The sequence below is a fragment of the Lepisosteus platostomus genome, chromosome 19 (assembly GCF_059453375.1).
Source record: "Lepisosteus platostomus isolate fLepPlt1 chromosome 19, fLepPlt1.hap1, whole genome shotgun sequence".
NCBI classification, from domain to species: domain Eukaryota; kingdom Metazoa; phylum Chordata; class Actinopteri; order Semionotiformes; family Lepisosteidae; genus Lepisosteus; species Lepisosteus platostomus.
In genome coordinates this window covers 17,762,225-17,785,304 of record NC_142629.1, presented here as the reverse complement: position 1 = coordinate 17,785,304, position 23,080 = coordinate 17,762,225, and the positions used below count along the sequence as shown (strand labels likewise).

Genomic DNA, 23,080 nt, shown 5'->3' with positions numbered 1-23,080 from the left:
CACAGACTGTACAGTTCTGACCTTTTTGTTAAGCATCACCCAGGGGGGGCTTAGAACACCACTCACCACCTTCCTCACTCCTGGAATCTCATCAGCTGCTTCTAGTGTTCTTTCACCTCTGACCTGGCAAGGTCATGAACTCTGACCCTACTGGGTAAGATTAAAAACCTGGTCAAAGATGTTCACCCTGAGCTTAGCTCCAGCAGAGACACTTTAAAATAAGACCTGCTTATCAGCCCATGCTCATTACGGCATTAGGGGTTAATTTGTGACACGAAATAGGATTTGTCATGAATTGAGGCTTTCCCCTCCTGACTTTGATGTGTACATCTGTTTGTACACATGTTATTTAATTGGTCTCCTAAATGAAATAAATGTTATATTTTAGAATAAAAAAAAGCATAGTGATTCGCTAGGACAGCTTATTTGAGAGGAAAATGTGGAATTATGTAGCATGAAAGTACTGGCATTTAGCACACAGAACATTTCTAAAGGGTTTGCTCACATTTTCTAGCAGTCCTAGTAACATTACTGGTTATGTCAAAAACTTTATAAAGGAGTCCTTTGATAATTTCAATCCTTCTTAATATGAGGTAATTGTTATATTTTCTTTTCATCTGCAACGTTTAGACTTATTACAATACATGTAGTGTGCTTTTCATTAGGATATTTGATGAACTTTAATTACATCACCAAATAATTTAAATGCCAATGATTGTGAAATCCGTTAACAATGGGTATTCCTGTCACCCCTATCCTCTCATGGAATTGCCAAAGCTTAGCTAGAACATTTGTCAAGAGAGGCAGACTTGGAAAGAACTAACTGGTGTCTTCTTGAAGGTGACTTGATAAACTTGATAAACGCCAGCTCCAGCTCCAGATGTATTTTGCTTGGGGCAGGGGCTTCTCACCTGGTCAGACAAGTCCTATAGGCAGGCAAGAATGACACCAGGAGTTACAGTACAAGCACCGAGACTGGAATACTACTCCAGTCTCATGAAGGTAGCCAGAGGTGACTGTATGACATCCCTGTAACATGACCAGAAATGCCCGAACTTGTTAGATTCTGCCATTCAATCCCTACCCCAGGAACTGTAGAATCTGTATTCCGGATGGCCGCGGCTGGTGCCTGGGATAAGGTAGTGGGTTCCGGCAGTTGCCATAGCTCTGCCTAAAGCTTCTGAATGAAATCCACAGACTGGTACATCCAGGGTACCTGAGCGTCATCCCAAACCCTGAAGCTCTCATCTGATTTTTCCACCGGCAATCTGCAGGAAATAGTGTAAGAGACCTTTGGGGGACAATGTTGTATCCATGCTGTGTACTTCTGTGCATGACAACGTGAGAGGAACCAAAATTCTCCCTGGAAGTGAAGATGTTAACAAAGGGAATCCAAGAGCAAGTCCAGGTCAGTCTTGCTTCACCCAATCCCAGAGCACTCTGACTTTGACAGAAACCTGTCACCATTCACTATGGACAGTGGGTCCAGCGCGGTACCATCCTCTCCAACCGACACACTCCACTCATCAAACCTCACGTGGAATAACATCCCCCAGTCAGAAACTGCTTTTAGGAATGTGTATTAAGTTTGGCCTAAGAAGCTTTGGCGAAACTCGTTTTGCTGGGCCCAACTACCTGGCTTTCTTGTAGGACAAGGAAGTCAGGACCTCCATACAAAAAGAGAACTTAACCAAGGGTTAGCTGTAAAGGGGGACAGTAGGGTGGAGGAGGGGATGTGAGCAAGAGAGGTTCACGGGAGCATTAAGAGTGTTTTGTGAAGTGACGTCATGAAGGAGGACAAGTTAGTTTAAGGTGGCGGATGGAGACCAGGATTGCTGTCATCTCTCATACACTTTTCCATTAAAATCTCATTTTTGGCTTGAATTATTAAGGATAACATTGCAGTGATACAACGACCGAAGCCTGCTTGTGGTACAGTACAAGAAGTGAGACAAGCCGTAGTTTTTGTGCTGGTGTATGGATTCTGGATTATTGTATCCGGGTTGGGATTCAGCCTCACAATCAGCTGCTCGAGAGTGAGACACATGCTTCTGTAGTTCACTGTTAACAGTAGGCATACACAGATACACAATAGGCCTGTCTACACAGCAGGTTCTCCATGGTAACATCCTCTTAAGTCTAAAATTAATAATTTTGTTCGTTGAGGATGGATTAATGCTGTGGACACAGATAAAGCAAAAGCCACATTGTTTGATTATTGCATTCTTGAAAGAAACCTAGCCTGGTCTAGTTTCAAATGCTTCCCAACACAGTGTAAGAGTACCGGGTATTCATGACAAATTTTTCCAATTGATTCCTACGCCAGTGGGATAGACTGGATATCACTCTCCTCGGCTTCATTATCTTTGGTGCCTCAGAGGTAAATTCCACTTTTTCTGCTGCACTGTGGATTGATAGGGGAGGATTTACATTTTAGCTGACATGTTCAATGAGGAGAGTTTCCACTCGCTGCAGAGAAATTTCGATCTCAACGCGAGATACCTGAATCCTCTTTCACTGGTACTCACGTGCTTATTGCCTCCTATGTTTGTCAACCCAATTCCCAATTTCTAATTACTTAGAGGAAAAACGGGAAGATTGATTTTGTTCCTCTCGTGTTTTTCCTTTAAAGGCAGCTCATAAATCCGTAGCATCTATTGGAATTAGGGATTTTATTACAGAGGAAGAATATCTATTTCAAAATATCTAGGAATATTTGGCTCCCAGAAATCATGATTATTTCAATTTTCTTCACAACTTTCCTTCAGTCTGTGTATCCAATGTCTGCCCATGGGGCACTATGGGGACTTTTCTTACACATGTTCTGGGAGGCCTAAAAATAGCTGAGTATTGAACGTGGGTTTGTGTGTGTTTTGTCCACTGTCCTAGGCAAGGAGGTTAATGATTCGGGGCTCCTTCCCACCCTCTTTAAGAGATGTTGACATTCTTGTGGAATCCTCCACACTCCCTTTTCTTGCACCACTTCACTACAATTCCTATGTCATTTGCAAGAGCTAGGACCCATGGAGCCTGGGGGAGTGAGCAGAGAGGTTGGATTGCAGGTTGGGTCCTTATTTGAAACTTCTCCTTCTGTTGTAGAGTTGCTGAGACTGTGTGTTCGGGGGAAATGTTTTGGTTCCTTTTTGTCTGGGTTTCGAGCATTTCAACAAAAAATGCTCACAAAGGACACAAAAAGCAGTCTTTGAATCCCTCTTGCCTCCTCCAGTATCTTATCTCAATCTCCGCCATATTCTTGCACGGTTTGGTCTTAATCTTGAATCGAGATTGAGAAGTGCAGTTTCACAATGCAGACGCACATCGAGTTGGCTTTCCATTTAAAAACAAAGGCATTACTGTGTGTGAGTGGCCTTGGGCTCCTTAAACCCTCAAGTGTCAAAAGCCTGCCATCTTGTGATTCAATACCATTGATTTTAAAGTCTGGCAAAGCAGCGACTGGAGTTTTATGGGTTTTCCTAGTGTTTCAGACTTTTTTTCATTCATTACCAAGTCTTTGTTATGCAAATGTGGTGAGGTGGGGCTGGAAGAACAATTGCTTCCATTGGGTTAATTAGGTTCACATGGCTGTTAGATGTACAACATCAGTGGCTTTTGCTTTACAACATTAAAGACAAATTTGGGGGATTGGCAGCTTCATAGATGAATAGAAAGATTAAGGCAATTTGGATCACTGTCTTGCCTGAAGGAAAATCCTACATTTTCCTTATTTCATGCAATGTTAGATTACATTATGTAAATACTGGTCTTTATAGAGTGCAATTGCAATAAACTCTTGCCCAGAGTTCGTGCTATGAGCATGTGATATGAAGGAACTGAGCCAAAAGCTGAAATAACTTCTCCGAAACTTCTCCGTTAAATTTTTTATGCTACAGAAATCCAAATTGTTTAAGTGTGCTTTTTATTGAAGAAGTGTGTATAAAGAGGCCAAGGCATATCTTATAGAAAGGTATGCACTTTTAAGAGCATGTAGTTTATTTAAAAATGGGTTTGTTGATAATATGCATCAGTAAATGTTTTCAGAAAAATAAAGCCTTCTCGTGAAACATCCTAAACAACCCCTTAACTTTTATTTGCCTCAGGACTGATTTTAAGTGACTACGTATTAGACGGTATTTAAGATGGGGGCATAAGGTTGCTTTTGCTAAATATTTCAACAAATGAAATGAAAAATTTTGATTGGTATTAAGTGTATCTGGATTTGAAGCTCCATTGTCTGCTTAGTGAATAAGATAGAAACTTTCTGTATATTAGATTTGCTTATATGAAATATGTGCATGGCTTGATCATTTTGGCAAAATGGCAAAAATAAAAATAAAAACTCTCTTTAGAAACTCTCTAAGATTATTTTAAAAACAAAATGATGCACTGAATGCCACTGTTAAGCAGTTAAAAGCTGACTGCTTGTATACACAAGTAAATCTCTTTGGCACAATGACAGAAACCCCTATCTCCAGTCAGCCAAAACCTAAAGCGTGTTTCAACGAAGCATTAAACGAAAAATCAGCTTCCTAGAATATTGAAAAAAGAAACAAAGAACAACAACAAAACACTACAAGTCTAAGCACAGTATCTGAATTATATACTGTATTAAAAAGGAAAACTTTCAAAATTTAAGTATCTGTAGTTTTCGTTTAAGATTTTAATTGATGATTGGATTTAGAGAAAGTTATGACAACACAGCCATTAATCTATTTAACTTTCTTGATTCTGAGGACCTAAAACATTCTAAAGGGGATAGTCACACACAATGTAGTTGACAGAAGTAGAGAATGACCGGCAAAGTTCTTGCAAAACAAGCAAATCCAGGTTCTCAAAGAGACAGATGTCAAGTTACTGTCTCAATACCAGAACAAAACAGCACACAGTATTTTTGACAGGAGCCTACAAGATTCATTCGGGCTCTCTGGTCAGAGAAAGCTGGCCATTTGTGATGCTTTTCTCGGCTGATTTAACAGACTTGAACTTTATGAAGGGTCCCAATTGTAGTCGTAAAATAACTCAATAACATCTGTAACGGCACTTTCCGGGAGCAGATCACTTCCCAGGAAAATGCTAGCATATGAAACTTTAAAGGTTTACAGAAGAGACAAAAACAGTGATTTCCAGAATGATTCATAGTCCCAACAAAATAGGAATAAAAATATTATACAGTGGAAATATTTGTAGAATGGATATCTTGCTTAAAAATATTTAAAACATTGTAATCTTAATAGCAATGCACAGAGAAGTCATAACATGCAGAAATAATCCATGCTTAGAAAACAGAAGAGTTTTCGTGGACCTGCTGTTAGTATTTTATAAAAGCTCCTTTAGAGTGGAGCACATTGATGAAACCAGGAGGGGGTGGGGGTTGACCATTCTTCCAAGCAGAATTTGTGTAGGTACTTCAGACTCTTTCATTTTCCTTTCTGAACTGTGTTTTTGAGTTCTAACCTCAAATGTTTGATTGGATTGTTCGTGAAGAGTACAAATTGCCATCTCCTGCTCTCTTGTATATATTCATCTGTCTCTCACACAGGGCTTTGCTAAACCTTACCTTTGTAGCTCCTGCACCTCACACTTGCGGACATTTCTAGCTCATCAACCCTACCTGGAACTGAAGAACAACTGCGACCAATTCCTCCTCCTCCTCCCATCCCCCATTTTTCCTCTTTTCCTGCTTACTTCGCTCTCTCCCTCTCTAACCCCCTCTTTCCATTTCTGGTCGAATACTCAACCCACTGCACCTATGGGCCAAGCCTGTTTTTGTTTGTTTCACCTGTACACCTTCCTCAATCTTCTTTTGTTCTATCTCCATAGGAGCCCCCTTAGTTGTTGATGCCCTCTCTGACCCGAAGGTGTGAATGCATAGTGTCAGTCTGCACCAGGTCTTGTTCACAGCCCTCACTGTGCCTGTGTCTGATTCTGGTCCCAGATTGATGGCTAAGCCAAATATTCACTCCACAATAGTTCATTACGCTTCGATTTTGGGGCATTGTCATTCCTTGTGAACTCTTTTGCAAAGTTGAAAGGTAGAGTTTTAGAATCTCCTCGAGATGCCAGTATGTGTTGGAGAGCTTCAAGTATTGCCTTTAGATTTACTGTTCCCTCCTGAACCACTTGTTTCACAGCCCATAGTGACGAGATAAGCTTGCACCCTCTTCCTGTGTTACCACACATACCAGTAGTCTTTAATTACCTAATAAATGGGTACCACAGTGGAAAGAAGTGGACTTTTTGTGGGATCTTCTACAGCTATCCCCAAACTTGTGGAGGTCAATGACAGTACTTCCGCAAGCAAAAGTCTTTCAGTGAGGAAAAGCTTTCTGACTTTAACCATGACGATGCATGATCCTTCTTAATGTCTTCCAATGCATTACCTTCTTTTATACCCAAGGGAAATGGGAAAACCTTGGAAGCATCTATATACTGCAGTTCCAGAGGCTTCCACTTCACTTCCAAAGACCAGTATGCTACTGTAGAATTGTTTTTTGGGGAATATTATTTAAAGGATTACTTAGAGGCGTGAATAAACATGACCCTCGTGTTTTCAATTATTTATAATAAATATGACTTGGCTATTATGATCACAATAAAACAACTTTAGAACTTAAGCAAAGACACTTGATCTCATCTTCATTCTGCTATTTGTTTTGTTCCTACCTTAGCAGGGGTATGAATAAATCTGGAGGACACTGTACGGGGGGGTCACAAATAATCAACTGTTTTAAAACCACGGTTCACCTCAAATTGTTTGCAGTCTGCCCATCCGTTAACACATACTGAACTAACGCAGTTCCTTGATAAATGTCAAGACAAATAAAATGTTATGTGTAGCAATTATTTTCTAAGGATGAAATGCAGAATTTAATTTTCTAATCACATTAGTCTGTTCATCACCTCTGAAGACACGTTTTACAAATCCAAAAGCAAAACAGAATCATTCTCTGTCTTATTTGAATCTCAGAATGTACGTATAAACCATTTATTGTATATTGGAAAGTGTTATGGAATGCACATCACATGACGGTGCCTGTGACCTAATTTCTCCACTCCTTCTAGGAGCTACTGCTAAAGCAATATAATCCTGGGCAAGCAGAGTCCTTTGCAGTCTTTTAAAACTGAACTGTATATACAGAGATAAGATAATTTACATGGCTAATAATTAGAGACTGTTCAGTTTAGTGAGAGCACCAAGTGATGTGAATAACTGAAGGAGACACAAGAGTCAGTGAAAGATCAAGGATGTTAGAGATAGCATCACTTCTCTGTAAAACAGGCAGAAGCTCTAATTTAAAGGCACGTACATAGTTCTGTATAAGAACAAGGATAGGTTAACTACATACCATAAAGTGGAAAGAAAAAACAAAGTTGAGTCATCTTCTTGTGTGGAAGGGTCCACAGCTGAAAAGTTTTGTTTTTTACTTTAAAAAACATAAGCTTTGCTTATTCCTTTAAATTCCAGATGCTGATACAGCTCGTATGACCTATTAGTTGAGAATATACATATACTTTCATAAAAGGTTTTAATATCTATTAGGTTTTGTAATTTACTTTTGGAAAACACTTCCCATTCTTTCACACTTTAAAATGTCAATAAAACTGTTTCACAAATTTAAAATTGCTGCTTAAGGTTTCGAAAAGCCAAATGTACACGTAAAGCTAAACAATCCCAGTAAATTGGAACTCTGAACACAGTATCCTAAGAGGCATTTGGCTTTACAGTATTTGAATGTGTAAGAGACTGAAAAACATGGTGGGAAAGGGTGCAGACTTTCTCCACCTACAAGACAAACCTCCAGAAATGGCAGGTTAATGAAATGGACAGCTTTGCGTTTTCCAAAGAAAATGTGTTCAAGAACGACTATAACAGGATAGATCAGAAGGTTATGCTTTATTTGCGCTGGGATTCAGATAATCGACGTGAAATATGTCATATGAAAGGATTAATTAAGGTTTGATGTGTAGTTTGATATAGAGCAATGTTTTCTTTAACTTATGGTATATAACTAGGTCTAAACAGTTGATGTTATATTAAAAAGTTCAGGAGTTATGACAGGTGCCATGCCCTCAGTTTCAACAGAACATATATTCAATATTAGCTATGGATGAGAAAGTGTGCTCCTGAGAATGTTTTAACTGATTGTTACTCAATAATTTATAATACTACTGACCTTTTGCTTTGGAAGGTAAACACGGCATTAAGGTGCTTATATCCAGTTACAAAACATTTGCACAATATATTTTCAAAAAACAAAACAGGTGTTCGTAATATCACACAGGGATTTCTGACTTATTTAAACATTAATGTTGTAAAAGACCCTTCAATTTTAAATTTCAAAATTCCAGTTATAGTAAACCTGCTTCACCATTCGTACACAGAATATATCACATTCAAAAGTAGTAAACTAAAAGGAAATGCTGGAACAAAATGGGGGAGGAAATCAATAAATGTTTTCACCATAGGCTGCAAAATAATTTTTCAAGTAAACATGGCACAGAAATCTAATAAACCTGAACCGAAACTCTAAGATTCGCTCTTCCACTGTATGGCCAACAGACCATCGTATAACTTTTTTTTTTTAAATACATATTCTAGTGCATCTGCCATCCCTTACATAAAAATGCACATGAAATGCACAACTCATTTTTGTTTTTAATAAAGCTACGCAACAGCACAGGTCAAATCGCAGTGCACGAGATAACACAAAAAAAAAAGGCAGCAATCCTGCCAGGGAGCCGATTACACGGTCAGAGAAATGAAGCTGTTGTATCTCTGGATGTTCCTCTTCAGGATTTCGGAGCAGGGCCCCAGCACGCGCTCAAAACGAGGGCGGTCCAGTTTGACACACTTCAGGGGCCCGCGGGCCACCACCGTCGCTGCTCTGGGCCTGTTCAACAGCAGTGCTATTTCCCCTACGGGTGAGGAAAGCGGGAAAAGAAACATTATTTGCGGATGGGAAATCGAGTCACCGATAAATGGATCGCACCATACTGAGAGCGCTCCAAGCCAAAGCTGAGCCGCTCTCAGATGGCTTTAAATTTCTACTCGCACATTGTAGAGTTTGGACATTCCAGCGGTTTAGAGTTGCCGTATCAGGTTAGCTGGGGAAATGGGTAAATTGTTACGTCTTTCTCCTGCAACAGCCAGTACCTGAAACTGAAGACTGCAAATATCAGATCACAGCTCAGCAGTCAAGTGAAAGCCTCTGGCCAAAATGACAGCTGTATGCAGTGTTTCAGTTGCAGGAGACATCAAGACTACAGTTGTGTTACTGTACTGTGCTGATCACAATAGCTAGTATGGAGAGCTGGGGCATCACCACTGGATCTATCCAAGTGCTGTGTTTTCACTCCTCTGGTCCCCATGTGACGGGCCCATATCAACTCCTTCTCAAAGGCCACTCAAACCCATAGGAAAGCAGCTTGCAGGCGCAGGGCTGGTTTTTCAACATGGAAGTGATCCCATAACACAGACCAGAACGGAACCTCTGTTATTTGAAGTTGAAGACCAAAGCACTTACTTACTTACACTGATGGACTTGATTGGTCTGTCCTCTGTTCTCAGACCATTGATAAAGTGAAAAGCAAACCTACACACCCATAGACTGAGTGAAGACTGGTTACAATAAGCTGCGACAAGCTATTTGTTGTGTGACCGAATGCCCACAGTATGAACAGGCATGATTGTAAATAAGAGGGATTTTGATCAGAATAATTTGCAGCAAAACTATTCTTTCTTCCTTTCTGTTACACATTTGCATTTGGAGACAATAATTTTTTCCTAAATTTTCAATTTGCTTTTGGTCATTATCCAGTTGTTTTTCCATAAGAGTGCATACATCATTTTAAAGCAAAAAAAAAACACTTGCACCATATGTTCAATTCCGATAGATCCCCCACGTTGTGTTAACAGTAATACAGGACAAACGGCACATTGAGAACAGGAAAAATGTACTGACCAAAGTAATCTGACGGTCCGAGTCTTCCAACTTCCACATACTCTTCGTTGTCAGACCTGCGCTGCAGAACAGAGGCAGTGCCCTGCACAAGTCCAGAAAGAAGGAACAGCAGTGAGACTGGAGCTCTCTTCTCTACCTGCACTGAACTTGGGCCCTTGTGCTCACTTCAGCTCTGCTCTCTACATCAAGCTGACACCAGGTTGGGCAGACGTCTCAAAAGACACAACCGATGAGCACACACAACATGCAAGGAGTACTGCATTTGCACGTCATTAGTGAATGGCCATTAACAGGATGGCACCAGCTTACATTACTGGACTCAACTTACCTCCTTATTGATCCCAAGAGACTGAAACTACAGGCAAAAGCCAACATTCTCCTTATAATGGGTCATTAAGTTCATTAAAATTCTACTCATGCCAAAAGGAAATGCACACAAAAATAATGTAAGAAACTCAACTACCCTGTAAAAACCAGCTTATGAAGATCCCCAGGGAATAGTCAGGCTGGGAACATATTAACCAGTTCTGACTACCTATGAAAGAACGCAAAGAAGCTGTTCCTGGTTATGACTTTGTATTTTTCTATTTCAAGCACATCCATACCGAGAAAAAGTTTTCAATTCCTACAGTTTACTGCACTGACCAGCCTGTAAAAAAAAAAAGTGTATGATTCAAGTAGGAAACCTGCTGCAGGCATGGTAAGACAGGACTTTGGCAAACGTTCAGAAACCTAGAGAAGAAAAATTCCATTACCCCACAGCTGTTTATAAAGCACATGTCATTCCATCGAAAATAAGTAATAACATAGATTAGTCGGTTTTACAGCCCAAAGACCCTGACGCTACTGACCATGTGAAACACCTGCAACACAGAGAGGAGAAGCAGCTGCCTGGAGTACACGGGCAGTGCGCACACTACGATCAATCGCACACCTCCAGCAACACGCCAAGAGCTTGAGAGCGCTGCAGCCGCGTGCCAAACCGAGCCAAAAGGTGCGATTTATCTTTTCAATCTGCGCAGCAAGCCCCCCCTTCCAAAAAAACCTTCCACAAAGCATCTGCAGATAAGCTTCATGTGCAAGTTTGTGTTGGGATGCCGTATTGCCAGTCGTCCCACCTGTGTGCTGCCGACACCTAGTTTTTTGTTTTCGACGGACAGAAAATAAAAACAGGGGCCTCCTGACATTGGAAATAGGACCAACAGGGAAGTCTGCTACAAGAGACAAACAGTGTATTCTTTTTTAATATTCTGATATTACAGAACAAACACTTAATATATTGTAGTAGTTGAGATCATTAAAATATGTACTATACTGTATGTGAACACAAAGGATCCATGATGGCGATCTTGATATTGTTCTTTTCCCTTCTTTTAAATTTGATTTAAAATAGTGATTTAGATGTGCTTTCCTTGTGCACATAGTATAACACCTAAATGGTTAATAATAACCTGAAAATAACATTAAACTACACATTTCAAGTGTCCAAATAAGGACTGTAAATCATACTAATAAAGCTGGAATTCACTGAGGTAGAACATTAAACATTTATCTTCGCTTGGGTCCCAGCAGAACCTTTAAGGTTCTTGCATTGCTGTGAGTCATACGGAAAAAACATCCTAAACCATGGGCTGGGCTGTGTTCTCAGCAACAGCTGCTCCAGATGGGTCCAGATTCTCTATCATTGTAATAAGAGATTTGATCATAGCTTCCACCTTCAGTGGAGGTAGACAAAGGTGCCGACGATTCAGTAGAGCTGAATGTTTGGCTACAACTTTTACATTTACATTAATATCAAGGTCCAGGTGTTCTAAATAGCCACAGACATGTAAAATAGGTGCTGTTTAGCTACATCACAACTTGCTAAGAGAGGATTACTTCACTGCTTCTTAAAATGCCAGATTGGAATTAGTCACATATTAAACACTTGGCCTGGGGCTGGTAGCTCATCGTCAGCTTCTGTGGGAAAACCATCAAATGATAGTTCAATTCAATGCCAGAGAAAAAAAGCCCCAGCAGAATGTGTGCCAAGAAACGTGGACAACTGCCAATAACGGCACTATTTTTCCTCCTTCCAGACATATCAAGAAGATTCGCGGCAGTAAAAGTCACAGAAGATTAGAGAAAAAAAAAGAGGAAGAAAAAGTGGTAGTCTTTCCTGAATGAAACGCATTATCTTATTTGTCTCCGCCGCTTTCGCAACACAAAAAAAAGTCCGCTGAGTCAATAAAATGGCAAATTTATATTGGATTATGCAGCCGAGGCTTAACTTTCATCAAGGTCCACAAAGATGATCATGTCTCGGGATGAGACAAAAGCACAGGCCACCACCCACAGAGAGTGTTTCACTACAGACAAAAGGGCACAGAACAAGGAGAAGGGATCGCAGCCTGCTTCAAAATACAGCAAACAAAAACCATGTGAGAGTGAAGAAAATAAATGCATGCAGTCTGCCTTGTACAAAAAGCCCAGTTATTTCAGTGCAGGCAAAAGGCTAACATTTTCTGTTGAGCATCAGGGTTAGTTGTGCCATTCCAGGAGAAAAGCTTTCTGTTTCAGACACTGCGGTAGATGTGGGTATAGCTTGGCAAGTTTCTTCTGTCATAAACGTTTGCAGCTTTGATTGGTTTTATTGCATATGCTGGCAATTTCAGAGTTTTAAGATCATACTAGATAGGTGCTGCTCCCACCGTCACACAGAATTGAAGGGAGGTGCAGCAGGTACGCAGGTAGATGTCTAGGGACAGATGATTACCCTGGGCAAACAAAAGGGTAAAGAAACCTGCAGTATTTCATGTTTTAAGGCCAAAACAAAGAGCTCTATTCTCCTGCAAACGGAAGAAGCAGCATTTTGGAGGGCAAATGAATGACAGCCAAGCATGTTAGGAGGTGCGGACAGAGGAGAGACAGAAAAGAGAGGGAGAGCAAGGCTGTTCAGAATGTAATGAGAAGCTCAAACAGACAACAAGCGTAATCTTAGCTAATGCAGTGAAGTCCAAGGTATGGACGGTGTTTACTTTAGCAATATCTTAGTAAGTCAGAAGGAGAAGGGGGGGCTCTTTAAGGCGATATTCTTTGCTTGAATTTACCATCGAGAACAATAAGGGCAACGCAACAAGCCGTGATTTTTGGAAAAACAACATAAAGCATTTTATGTTTAACTTCTGACAGGCAGAATGATGGCCAGGTTTCTAAAGAAAGCATTAGCAAGGAAAGAACCTGAAAGCTGCACATATGAATGAGAACACAAGCAGGCGTGTACAGCACAGCCCGTAGCAATGGAATTTCAGATAACGTTGTGCAGGCTTGGTTCAAAGTTTATATGCTAGAGCGTGCCAGACCTGGAAAGCCCCCAAAGACTCATTTGAACAAACCCCGGCACACACACGGTATGAAAACGACTATCTTTCCTCAGGTAAGGGAAAATACCCAGACTGATCAACACACACACACACAAACCCAAAAAAAAAACCTTCAGAGCCCTCTCGTACAAACTTCGGTTGCCAGACTTCATCAATCATCCTAATTAATAATTAATCGTTCTGTATTTCTGGAAAGATTAATACCGAGATAGCTGTGTGTGCCCAAGGCGGTGGCTATGTTAATCCATCTCGCAAAAACCTGCTCCTTTGCTCTTTGATACTGCTGGGGCAGTCTCAGAGGGGAGGGTCAGATCTGGGCTGACATGTCAAACTGTCACAACTTAAAAGCAGGAAACAACTACTGAGCAAATACTGGGACAAACAACAGATTGGGCATGGTAACTTTACACTGGAAAGGGGATATGCAAGGAAACCTTTTGGATAAGCCTATTGTACAGAAACTTTCAGATGCCATGGCAGTATTTTAACATTTCATGTTAAAAATCTAACATTTTCTTTAAGAAGTTTTTTAACAGGTTTAAGGTCTAAACTTAAGGTCCCAGATAAACACTTTCAATAGAAAAAACCTTAATTATACCAAGATTAAATTATCTTCAGCTTTAATCAGGACGGCCTACTCAGCAACCATTCTGTTGCTGTATAATCAGAGCTGTGCAGGAATTCTGATCTGGTGTTAAAAGAGATGAAAAACTCATTGATAAGGGTGTAGCCCAGCACAGAAAGCTGAAACTGTAAACCCAATAACTATCACTGAATTTAAAGTGAAACCGAAAGACACTGCATCAAAGAAAACACACTAGTGTAAACACACTTTTGCAGTGTATCGATCACGGATAACAGTTAATCAGAAACTGGTTTTGTATTTTTGTTTTGTATGCACGTCCTACAATTACATTTAAATTGAATACTTCTGCAGCTAGTTTCTGTAACTTGAATAATACAAAGCAATCTTCACGACAAGGTGTGAGCCTATGTTATGGAATAGGTACCAGATTTAACAATGTTTTGTATAGACTTGTTTGTGCAATGCAGAAAAAAATGAAAACATGTCAATTTCCATCGGGGCTCTATCCCCATAGTTATAAAAGAAACGTATATCTTTTTGCATTTTGCTCTTTGTCTAAAATCCGCAATTGGCCTTTTTACATTATTTTTTAGTGGCCATACAAACCACCGAAATAAAGCTAAAAACAAAAGCAAAGCTGGCACAACTTATCTCAGCCTTCTGGGGGAACAAAATGCATGTGGCTACACCACCTTGAAGGTGATTAGCACTTGAAGTGTTGTTTTCAGCAAAGAGCCATCCCATGAACTTGCCAGTTGTCTCTATTGCAGTACATTTTCAAAGACCACTAAAGTTTTCACCGTAATTTCAGATATCCCTCAAGGGACAGTTTCCTGACCTTGGAAACCACATTCCACATCTGTCCCGTCTGGGAAAGTTTGATTCTGTGCTTACATTGTGTGAAAAGCACAGTGGGAAACCGGGGTATGGAAATATCTGAAAATTAAATGTTTGTCTCGTCTTACAAAAGGAATTTAACATTTGGACATCCCAATCTGAAATGACAACTTTTTTTTTCATCATCCCAGTTAACAGAGTAACAGAACTGAGCTCTTCAGGGGGAACAAAATGAACAGTGTTCGAGACAGTCTGATCAGTTTAGTTTGTCAGCACGGGAGGATCACACAGTGAACTTGGTATGAAGTTGGCATCAGTGTCCATGAGCTACATTTCTTGAAAGGCTTAACCAAGAATATTTGATTTTGCAGCAGGTATACAGCTTTATATTCTTATCTTGATCTGCAATTAGAGACAATTTGATTTCTTCTATAGTATCACTACATTATTTAGAGTATGTGTTCTGAACTGAAATATAGAGCCGCTAATGAAAGAGTAATAGAGAGCAACAATTAAAATAGTTCCTTTTTCATCGATGATATTTTAACATTTCTTTTTGTGCTCAGGTCATCTGTTAGCCAGGTAACAGCATACACGGGCGCATCGAGAATGTGAATTAATTTATACTTCACTAAAAATAAATGTCAGGATCAAGTCACACTATTAACATAAAGACAATGTATTGGAAATTCCTTCCTAAACCTTTAAACAAATTACAAAAATTAAAGTACAGGCTATTTTAACATTATCATATGTAAAAGCAATCATGTAATGTGATACAGAGATGGGGAATTAACAGTAATTAGACTTTAATATGAGTAACATCTGTGTTTTGAGGATTATAATGAATAAAAGTATGCAAAACTTAGTCAATTAGCCTAGCATCCCTATTACCAGATTGCTTTTACTTTTATTTTGTATACTTTAAAGGTTATCCATTTATCACCACTATCCCCCTCTCAGAACAAGAGAGAATGATCACAAGCCTTTCTATTTGCAATTACAACTGGCTGAGCAGGCACTGAGTTCAGTCCCACAGGGACACTTTTAAACAGTTTCTTATCTAACTTTGTTTCAAAACCTCAGTTTAAAATCCATTAACTTCCATCTTCAACACTTAGGTCTTGTTCTCAAACATCGGAGAAATGTTTCAGAACAACTATAAACGGATAAATACATTTACACATTTAGTTTTTACCTTTTAAGTTCGATGCCCTCACCTATTCAAAAAAACCTTTAATCACTCTGGAATATCACTATCTGTGTGTGAGTCCGAATGGCAGCCATCACGAAAAATAGGAAGAAATGAGGCGAGCAACCTGCTTAAAACAATAGGTTCAACGGGGCCTTCAAATACAATTAAAGCCAAGAACAGCAGCTGTAAATAAAAAAAAAAGGACAGCAAAGCAAATGGGAAAAAAACAGCTAAGGGCTGCAGGTGGAACCTGTGAGTTGGCCAAAAAGGATAAGAGCAATATGTCCGTCAGCACAGTGATAATAGGGCTCCCCTTCAGCTGCAGTGATTGTTATTTGTTCAGTCCCTGCTAGTCACTGGCTGCATTGTTAGACCCATACAGAGTACGGACACTCGACAAAGACATGAGAACGCTCCATGTAAGAAAGAGCCCATTTCTCAACACAGTAAAAATCCTGTGTGCGGAATTAATGAAATGCTTGTTAAATCACAGGATTTATTTCCTCACAAAGAAGCTGTGTGAAACCTCCAGCAGCCCAGTCTCTCTAGCTGCCTTCCCCTTCAAAGAAATGGGAAAGGGGTGAGCCACTTGGTGAGGTCAGGAGCTACAGCTTATTTTAATTGTAGTTCCTAATTTAAAAGAACAACTGGAAGATATAAATGATTGTGGTGTATCATACATACAAACATACACCAACAGGCTGAATTTGAGTACTGAATGTTATCTGCAAAACCAAAAACTTAACAGCGTCCTGAATACTACAGACCTTTCACAACAGTCACTGCAAGAGCTTGACACTTTTAATCATCATTAATCTCCCCCCAGACTGCTTCAGACTTCAGTCATTTCTGTAAGCAGTAGTTAAATGTTACATTAGGCACTGTTTTTAAAGTTAGGCTGACATTTCCTAAAAACATGCATTAAAATCCACCCCAAAGCACGGGGTTATTCAATTTATTACTCAAATGACCTTGGTGCTGAGAGAAAACCGAAGCAGCAGTTTGGAGAAATGATGTTGTACCTTAGCAACTGAGAAATGGTACCCCGCGACCACACACACAGGCTCTCACCTCTGTGATGATGAAAAAGTCATCTCCCGGCTCTCCTTGGACCACAATTTTCTCCCCGTCTTCGAACTGGACAGGCTCCAAAGCATCCGCCACAGTCAGGCGTTCCCACTTGTCTAAGGACTCTACACCATCGGAAAAAGAGATGCTCAGGACGTGCAGGACTGAGTGATAAAAAATGAATGACCTTTTCCCTTCACAAACAACACTGGCCAGAAATCTCGACTCCAGCTTTTTGACTTGCTTGTTGCCTAGACTACATTTATTTTTAACTTTCTAGAAATATTAGAAAAACAAACTATAACTGTGTGGAACTCAAATAAATAACCCCCCCACCTCGTGAGACCAGCATTCAGCATTGTGAGCCATGGCAGTTTTAATTACATGAAGATCCATCTGTCCCTTTTCTAATCTTTTCTTCAGATTCAGGGTCATGGGGGAGACACAGCCTATCCTGGGCGAGCACCAGGTACAAGGCCATGATGCCAGTCCATCACTGGGCACACAGGACACTCACACTCACACCAGGGCAGATTTCACCAGGACCCAGTTAACCAACCAGCATGTCTTTGGACTGTGTGAAGAAACCGGAGCACCCAGAGGAAACCCACGCGAACACAGAGAGAACATACAGTACAAACTCCACGCAGGCAGCACCCTGGGTCCAGAATTGAACCCAGGGCCCCAGTGCTGTGATGCAGCAATGCCTAACCACTGCACCACCAAGCAGCCCATAATTACATGAAGATGATGAGTACTAGCACAGCTCTAGTGAGTAGCTGTTAAATTATGTCCGTCATACTGTATGCGGTGTTTCCTTTGCAACATTTCCATTTGTTAATCAAGCACTAATTGCTAAACAGAAGCCCACAGACCAGCTACAAATTTTATACACCAAAAGAGAGTAAAAATAAATAACCAATAAGGAGGTGGCGTTAATTATATTCAAAAATATAATTATTCTGGATTGGAATGGAAGATTGTTCACTACAATAATATCTATACAGTTCCTGTATATACAGTATATTCTCCCTTAATATACTTTGCTTACTTTGTTTCTTTGAAACCAATATTTCAAATTAAAAACTTTGTCAATATTGTTAGACAACACATTTATACATTAAGAGGGTGATTTAAGAGCGTGATTTTCAAAGTACTTCGCTCCAGAAAAAAACACTATAAACATTTATTGATATGAATAAGTTAACAGGAGGGAACACAGGTATGCAGTAAAATCAGTGTTTTTTTTAAACTAAAATATAGCTTGTGGAAAAACAGTTGCAGGTCTTCTAAGCAGAGTCTTAAATGCTGCTTATTTTACAATGGAGCAGCCCTCTTTAGAAGTCATCCTGTGGAGATTAAAGATAGTCATGATTTACGGAAGCAATTTGGCACCTGAAGAATGTCTGTATCGTTTATCAATAGGATTAATTGGTTCTGTTCAAACACTTTACTTTGGTTTGATGGCCCATCCCACCTCACTTTAAACCACTCAGCTATGAAGTGTGGTTGCTTTAAATCTGTGTGTTAAAGCCTTAACTAGCAAACAAACTCATCTGAACGACTAGAGGAAACCCCGAAGAAACATAAAAAATAACTGGAAACAGCCATCAAACTGCTTCTCGGCAGAATAAATCCAATGTTTCAACACATACATGTGCAACATCTTTTAACTCGAAGCGACAGCCTGGTGCACATTTAATTCTTTTGCTCTTTTCATCGGCACCAAACCATAAACACTCTGTGCACTTGTGTAAATGCGCAGCACAGAGAGAGGAGTACATTTGCGCTCGGGAGGTTGAAATGCAGTGCGTTCTGGCCACTGCAGTCCAATGTCTTTCAGACAAAAGTGGTGAAAGGAGATCTTCTGCTTCTTTCACAACTGCAGGCATTATGAATCACTGCCAATGTTTCTTTGGTGTCCACTCCCTGCTAATTCACCCCAGATTATTTCCTTCATTGTCTCAATAGCACCTCAAAATGACAGTTTTCAGTTTCCACAAAGATTCACGAGACATTCACTTTTTTCCTAATGTTTACCTCTTTGCTGATCACACCCCATACAGTCCAAAGCCTTCCACTACGAATAAAATAATTTAATTTATAATTCTTTTAATTATTCATTTAATAATTAGCAATTACATCCAGTCCTCCTTATTCTCAGCGAATATGTTCGTGGACTGCCCTTGGATAACAAAAAAAAACATTTATATTGGGGGAATGGTTCTTCTACACCATATATATGCCATGGGTATGCCTACTACAGCATATAACGCCAAATAACAGAAGATCAAGATCCAAAATAAACATAACAAATCTATTACAATAACAAATAAGGAGGATTCAAAAAGCTAAATCTGTAGATGCACAGTGTAGGTTCTGAGTGATCGCACATTCAGGACGACGTGGTGAAGCTGTAATGGTGTGATCAGATGGGAAAAGTCACGTGTGAAATTTAAAACCGAGCCTTGGAGATGCTCTAGAAGCTCCGGGGCTCTGAATGTTCTAGAAGCTTCAGGAACACTAAAAGGCACATTATTGTTCAGGAACACCTGACACGCCTGGGTTGGCCTGACACCGCAGGTCCATGGAGGAGTAATAAACGGACGAGGAAGAATTTCTCGATGTCTTATTGTATTGAGATTCACCGAGCCTAAATACACAATCTCTTTTCCCCAGTCCCCATTCAACGTCTTCACAGAGACCATATTTTTTCCTCTTTTTTGTGTGTGTGTGTTTTTGTGCTGCTACATAATACCACAGTGTTCTTATAATGTGGATGGTTATGGTCTGTTTAGTAAAAACAGTGGTGATAATGTGGACGAGCAGCCTAGAATTTCAATTTAGGTGGCAGCTGAGTGCCGCCAGTGAACTTACGAAGTAAGAAGAGGATATCTGGGTTAATATCAAACAGAATGGCAAAGGGCTGACAATAGGGGTTTGCTGCCGGCTGCCAGGTTCAGATCGCTATTAAAAGAATCCTTTGTTCAGCTGTGTAAGGAAGCCATGTAGAGGGAAGGAGACTGTACTTAAGGAAGACATTAGGAAGATATTTCTGCTATTAAGTAGAACACTCTTAGGAGCTGAGAAACACAGAACAGGTACTTTTAGATGTGACAGTGTAACGTTTTATGACAGCGTGTAAGTAAAAAAAATAAGAGATGAGTACTTAAATCACCTGAATATATCCGAAAAGGTATTGAGCCACCTGGATAAAGTAATCATAACATTTAGTTTCAAGTTGTTAAAAAATCGTACTTCAATTCAAACATCTACACAGTCCGACTTTAATTATTAGCATCTGAAAGTCAGATTTTCTGGAAAACACTAAGATAGATGGGATTCAACCAGTAACCTCAAAATCAAAGGAAATGTGATTTTGGTATAGCCTTTTTGGGATCAGGTTTATTTTTTGAAAGAGGAAAAGTTAAAAAAAAATCAGGAACACAGTAAAAATGAATAAAGTTAAATCAAAAAAGCTGTTACTGGTAACTCTCTCTGACAGATACTTGGTCAGGAAAGCAGAGATCAAGTCAAATGTTTTGTAATGTAAGGGAACCTACACCATTTAATCTAGCAGTGACCTCTCAAGGTGAACTACTGCACATCCCTAAACACAATTAGCCAGTAACGCCATGTAGCTCTAACAGGTTCTTAATGGTGGCCTTGGTTGTGGAGTTGTGGGTTTGATTAAACAGTGAGAAAAAACACACAAACAAAATACTAATCTGAGGATCAGCCCTGAAGTTGTGTGATGTTGTGCGACATTGCTTTTTAACATTTGCTAGCTATTTGCTGGCTTTGGAATCAGGTCAAGTGAAATCTGCAAAAACATTATCAGATTTATAATTTATTATTTATGCTTATTTATTATATGTATGTGTATGTTTGTTTATTCTTTAATGCAGAAAGTGATGATGCTTAATGTATGCTTAAGGCAACCAACAGAAGATATGAAATTCATGTATGGAAAACTGCTTGCAGGTAGTCTTGCTAGTGATGTGTAAAAGTACACGTCAGACATAAACCACTTACAGCTAAAACTGATGTGTTGGCATTCTGGGAATTATCTGTCTCCGAAATAAAAATTGCAACATTGCACAACTATATCTGACAACAGAACGTTTTATCAGGATTTGTTAAAATGTATTTGGGCAAAAAGCCTGGACTATATACTGTATGCCCTTCAAACAAACCTTCGATTTTAATTTGTAGAGTTTCTACTCAGATTAAAAGGAAACTATCCAGCACTATAAAATAACTTGGTGGAAAGAAAACTGTCTGGAAAAAACCCTTTAGGAACAGATTTGCCTGATTGCTCGTGACTGATGGGCACTTTACCAGAGATGTTTTAAACATCATCGTGGTATTCAAGATCCTAACTATTCAAGTGGTAATGTGATCCTGCTTCCATAGAATTGACATTTCACGGTACGGTTAACATTTTCCCACTTATGGGAAGTTGTTGTTTGGGGAATGGAGATTGGTTGTTTGGGGATTAGGCCTTTGTTGTTTTATTCGTACTGAAGGACGTCAAGTGCTTGTCCCAATTTTGTGGCTATCAAAATAATCAAAGAAAAACAAAAAAGCCAAGGACAAAAATTGAAGGAGCTGTTTGAAGACGGCCTCTGAGGGGCTATAAAAAGGCATGGAGGAAAAAGTTGGGGCCTGTGAGCTCTTTGGTGTCAGTTTATTTAGCTTACTTGACAGAGGTTATATCCTCTAACCAGGCAACCCCCTGTCACATTCCCACTCAGCTTCTGATTAAAGACTGGGCTTGATGTCATGGGATAATTGCCACACTCAGTGTGTATAGGTCCCACAACGTCTCATAGCTCCACCGAGCTCCAATCACCACAAGCCAGGGAATTCCTTTAGGATGTTTCTTCCACATAACTGTTAAGGTATTCGGTGAGTTACAGCAAATGTTTCCATAACTGAGTCAGCTTGTCTCAGCTGCCATGTGCTATCTGTCCAGAAATCCCATGCTAGAAATGGGTTTTAGCTTTTCGAAAGGAGTCAATGGCCATCTTCGTGCTTCAGAAAGAGAACTGTCTAGGTGCTGCATGTGCGGCGGTGACCGGCAATTTCACACACAAGACAACTGACCCAAGATGGAGACCTTGCTCAGGAATTCCTCATACATCTTCCGCTTCCTCAGCGTGCTGCCCTGTTGGGAAAAAATAAAAGGAGAAACGGAGGAAAAGAGAAAGATGGAGAGAAGGGCCACAGTCAGTAACCGGTGATTTGGTTCGACAGCTGCTGACTCTGATTTTCTTCTGCGCTTGTGATGTGGGTGACAGCCTCTGGAAAACATATCCCTTGTGAAAGAGATCAGAGACAGCAGTGTGCTCACCTGACGCAAACGTGACAGGCCCATCAGCAAGACCCTCCAAAAAGAGAAGCATGATTATGGAAAATTGACAGCAATGTCACAAGTGTGGAACGTGATTCGGATTTATTTTTCAAGACAAGCAAGGGGGACCTTGCAAGACGTTTGCAACAGTGTGTAAAAAATTTCAATTACAGTTTAAAACCGAGAAAAGGTTCATCCTACAGCAGAGAGCACAAATCCCATCCCATGACCCATCCCACTCACATGCACAGGGGGTTTCCCTAACATTGCTGTGTGTTGCAGCAAAAAAAATAGCACTGACTGGCATGTCTAGACAGAAAAAGAAAGATCAAGAAATGTCTTTTCACTGTGATCAGGTTAATGTAGCCCTTAGGAAAAACAAGAGAAGTTAAAAATGTGCATTTTTACATATGGAAAAAATACAGAAGAGGTACTCTGTAATTCCTCCCTTTAATTTAATTGAGGCCAAGGAGAAACACGTACCCTTGCATTACAGTGTTTAAACTAAACTCCAGTTATTTTAATTAAAGGCATTTTTGCAACATCTATTTTTTCTATTAAATTCTTTTCTCTCTTTTTTTAGTCTATAAAAAGTAATTTGTGTAGTACAAATGAACCTCAAAGCCGTAATAAAAGGGTGGGCTCCTGTCTATTAGAATTCTGACAGCCACAGTAGGCATCGGTGAGGTTCTGAAACCGTTCAAAAAAGGAAAGTCT

General features: G+C 39.9%; 1 protein-coding gene across 4 annotated transcripts in view; it reads right to left on the bottom strand.

The window, feature by feature from the left end:
• Positions 1-7,872: 7,872 nt before the first annotated feature.
• prkar1b (protein kinase, cAMP-dependent, regulatory, type I, beta) overlaps positions 7,873-23,080 on the bottom strand; it is a 77,306-nt gene continuing 62,098 nt past the window's right edge. For all 4 annotated transcript variants that reach the window (XM_088612903.1, XM_088612904.1, XM_088612905.1 and 1 more), the window contains 4 exons: positions 22,117-22,177; positions 17,011-17,132; positions 9,960-10,041; positions 7,873-8,913 (listed from right to left, as the gene is read on the bottom strand). In XM_088612903.1, the coding sequence (XP_088469029.1) occupies positions 8,741-8,913; positions 9,960-10,041; positions 17,011-17,132; positions 22,117-22,177 (438 nt within the window). In that variant the 3' untranslated portion in view covers positions 7,873-8,740. The remainder of the gene's footprint in view (positions 8,914-9,959; positions 10,042-17,010; positions 17,133-22,116; positions 22,178-23,080) is intronic.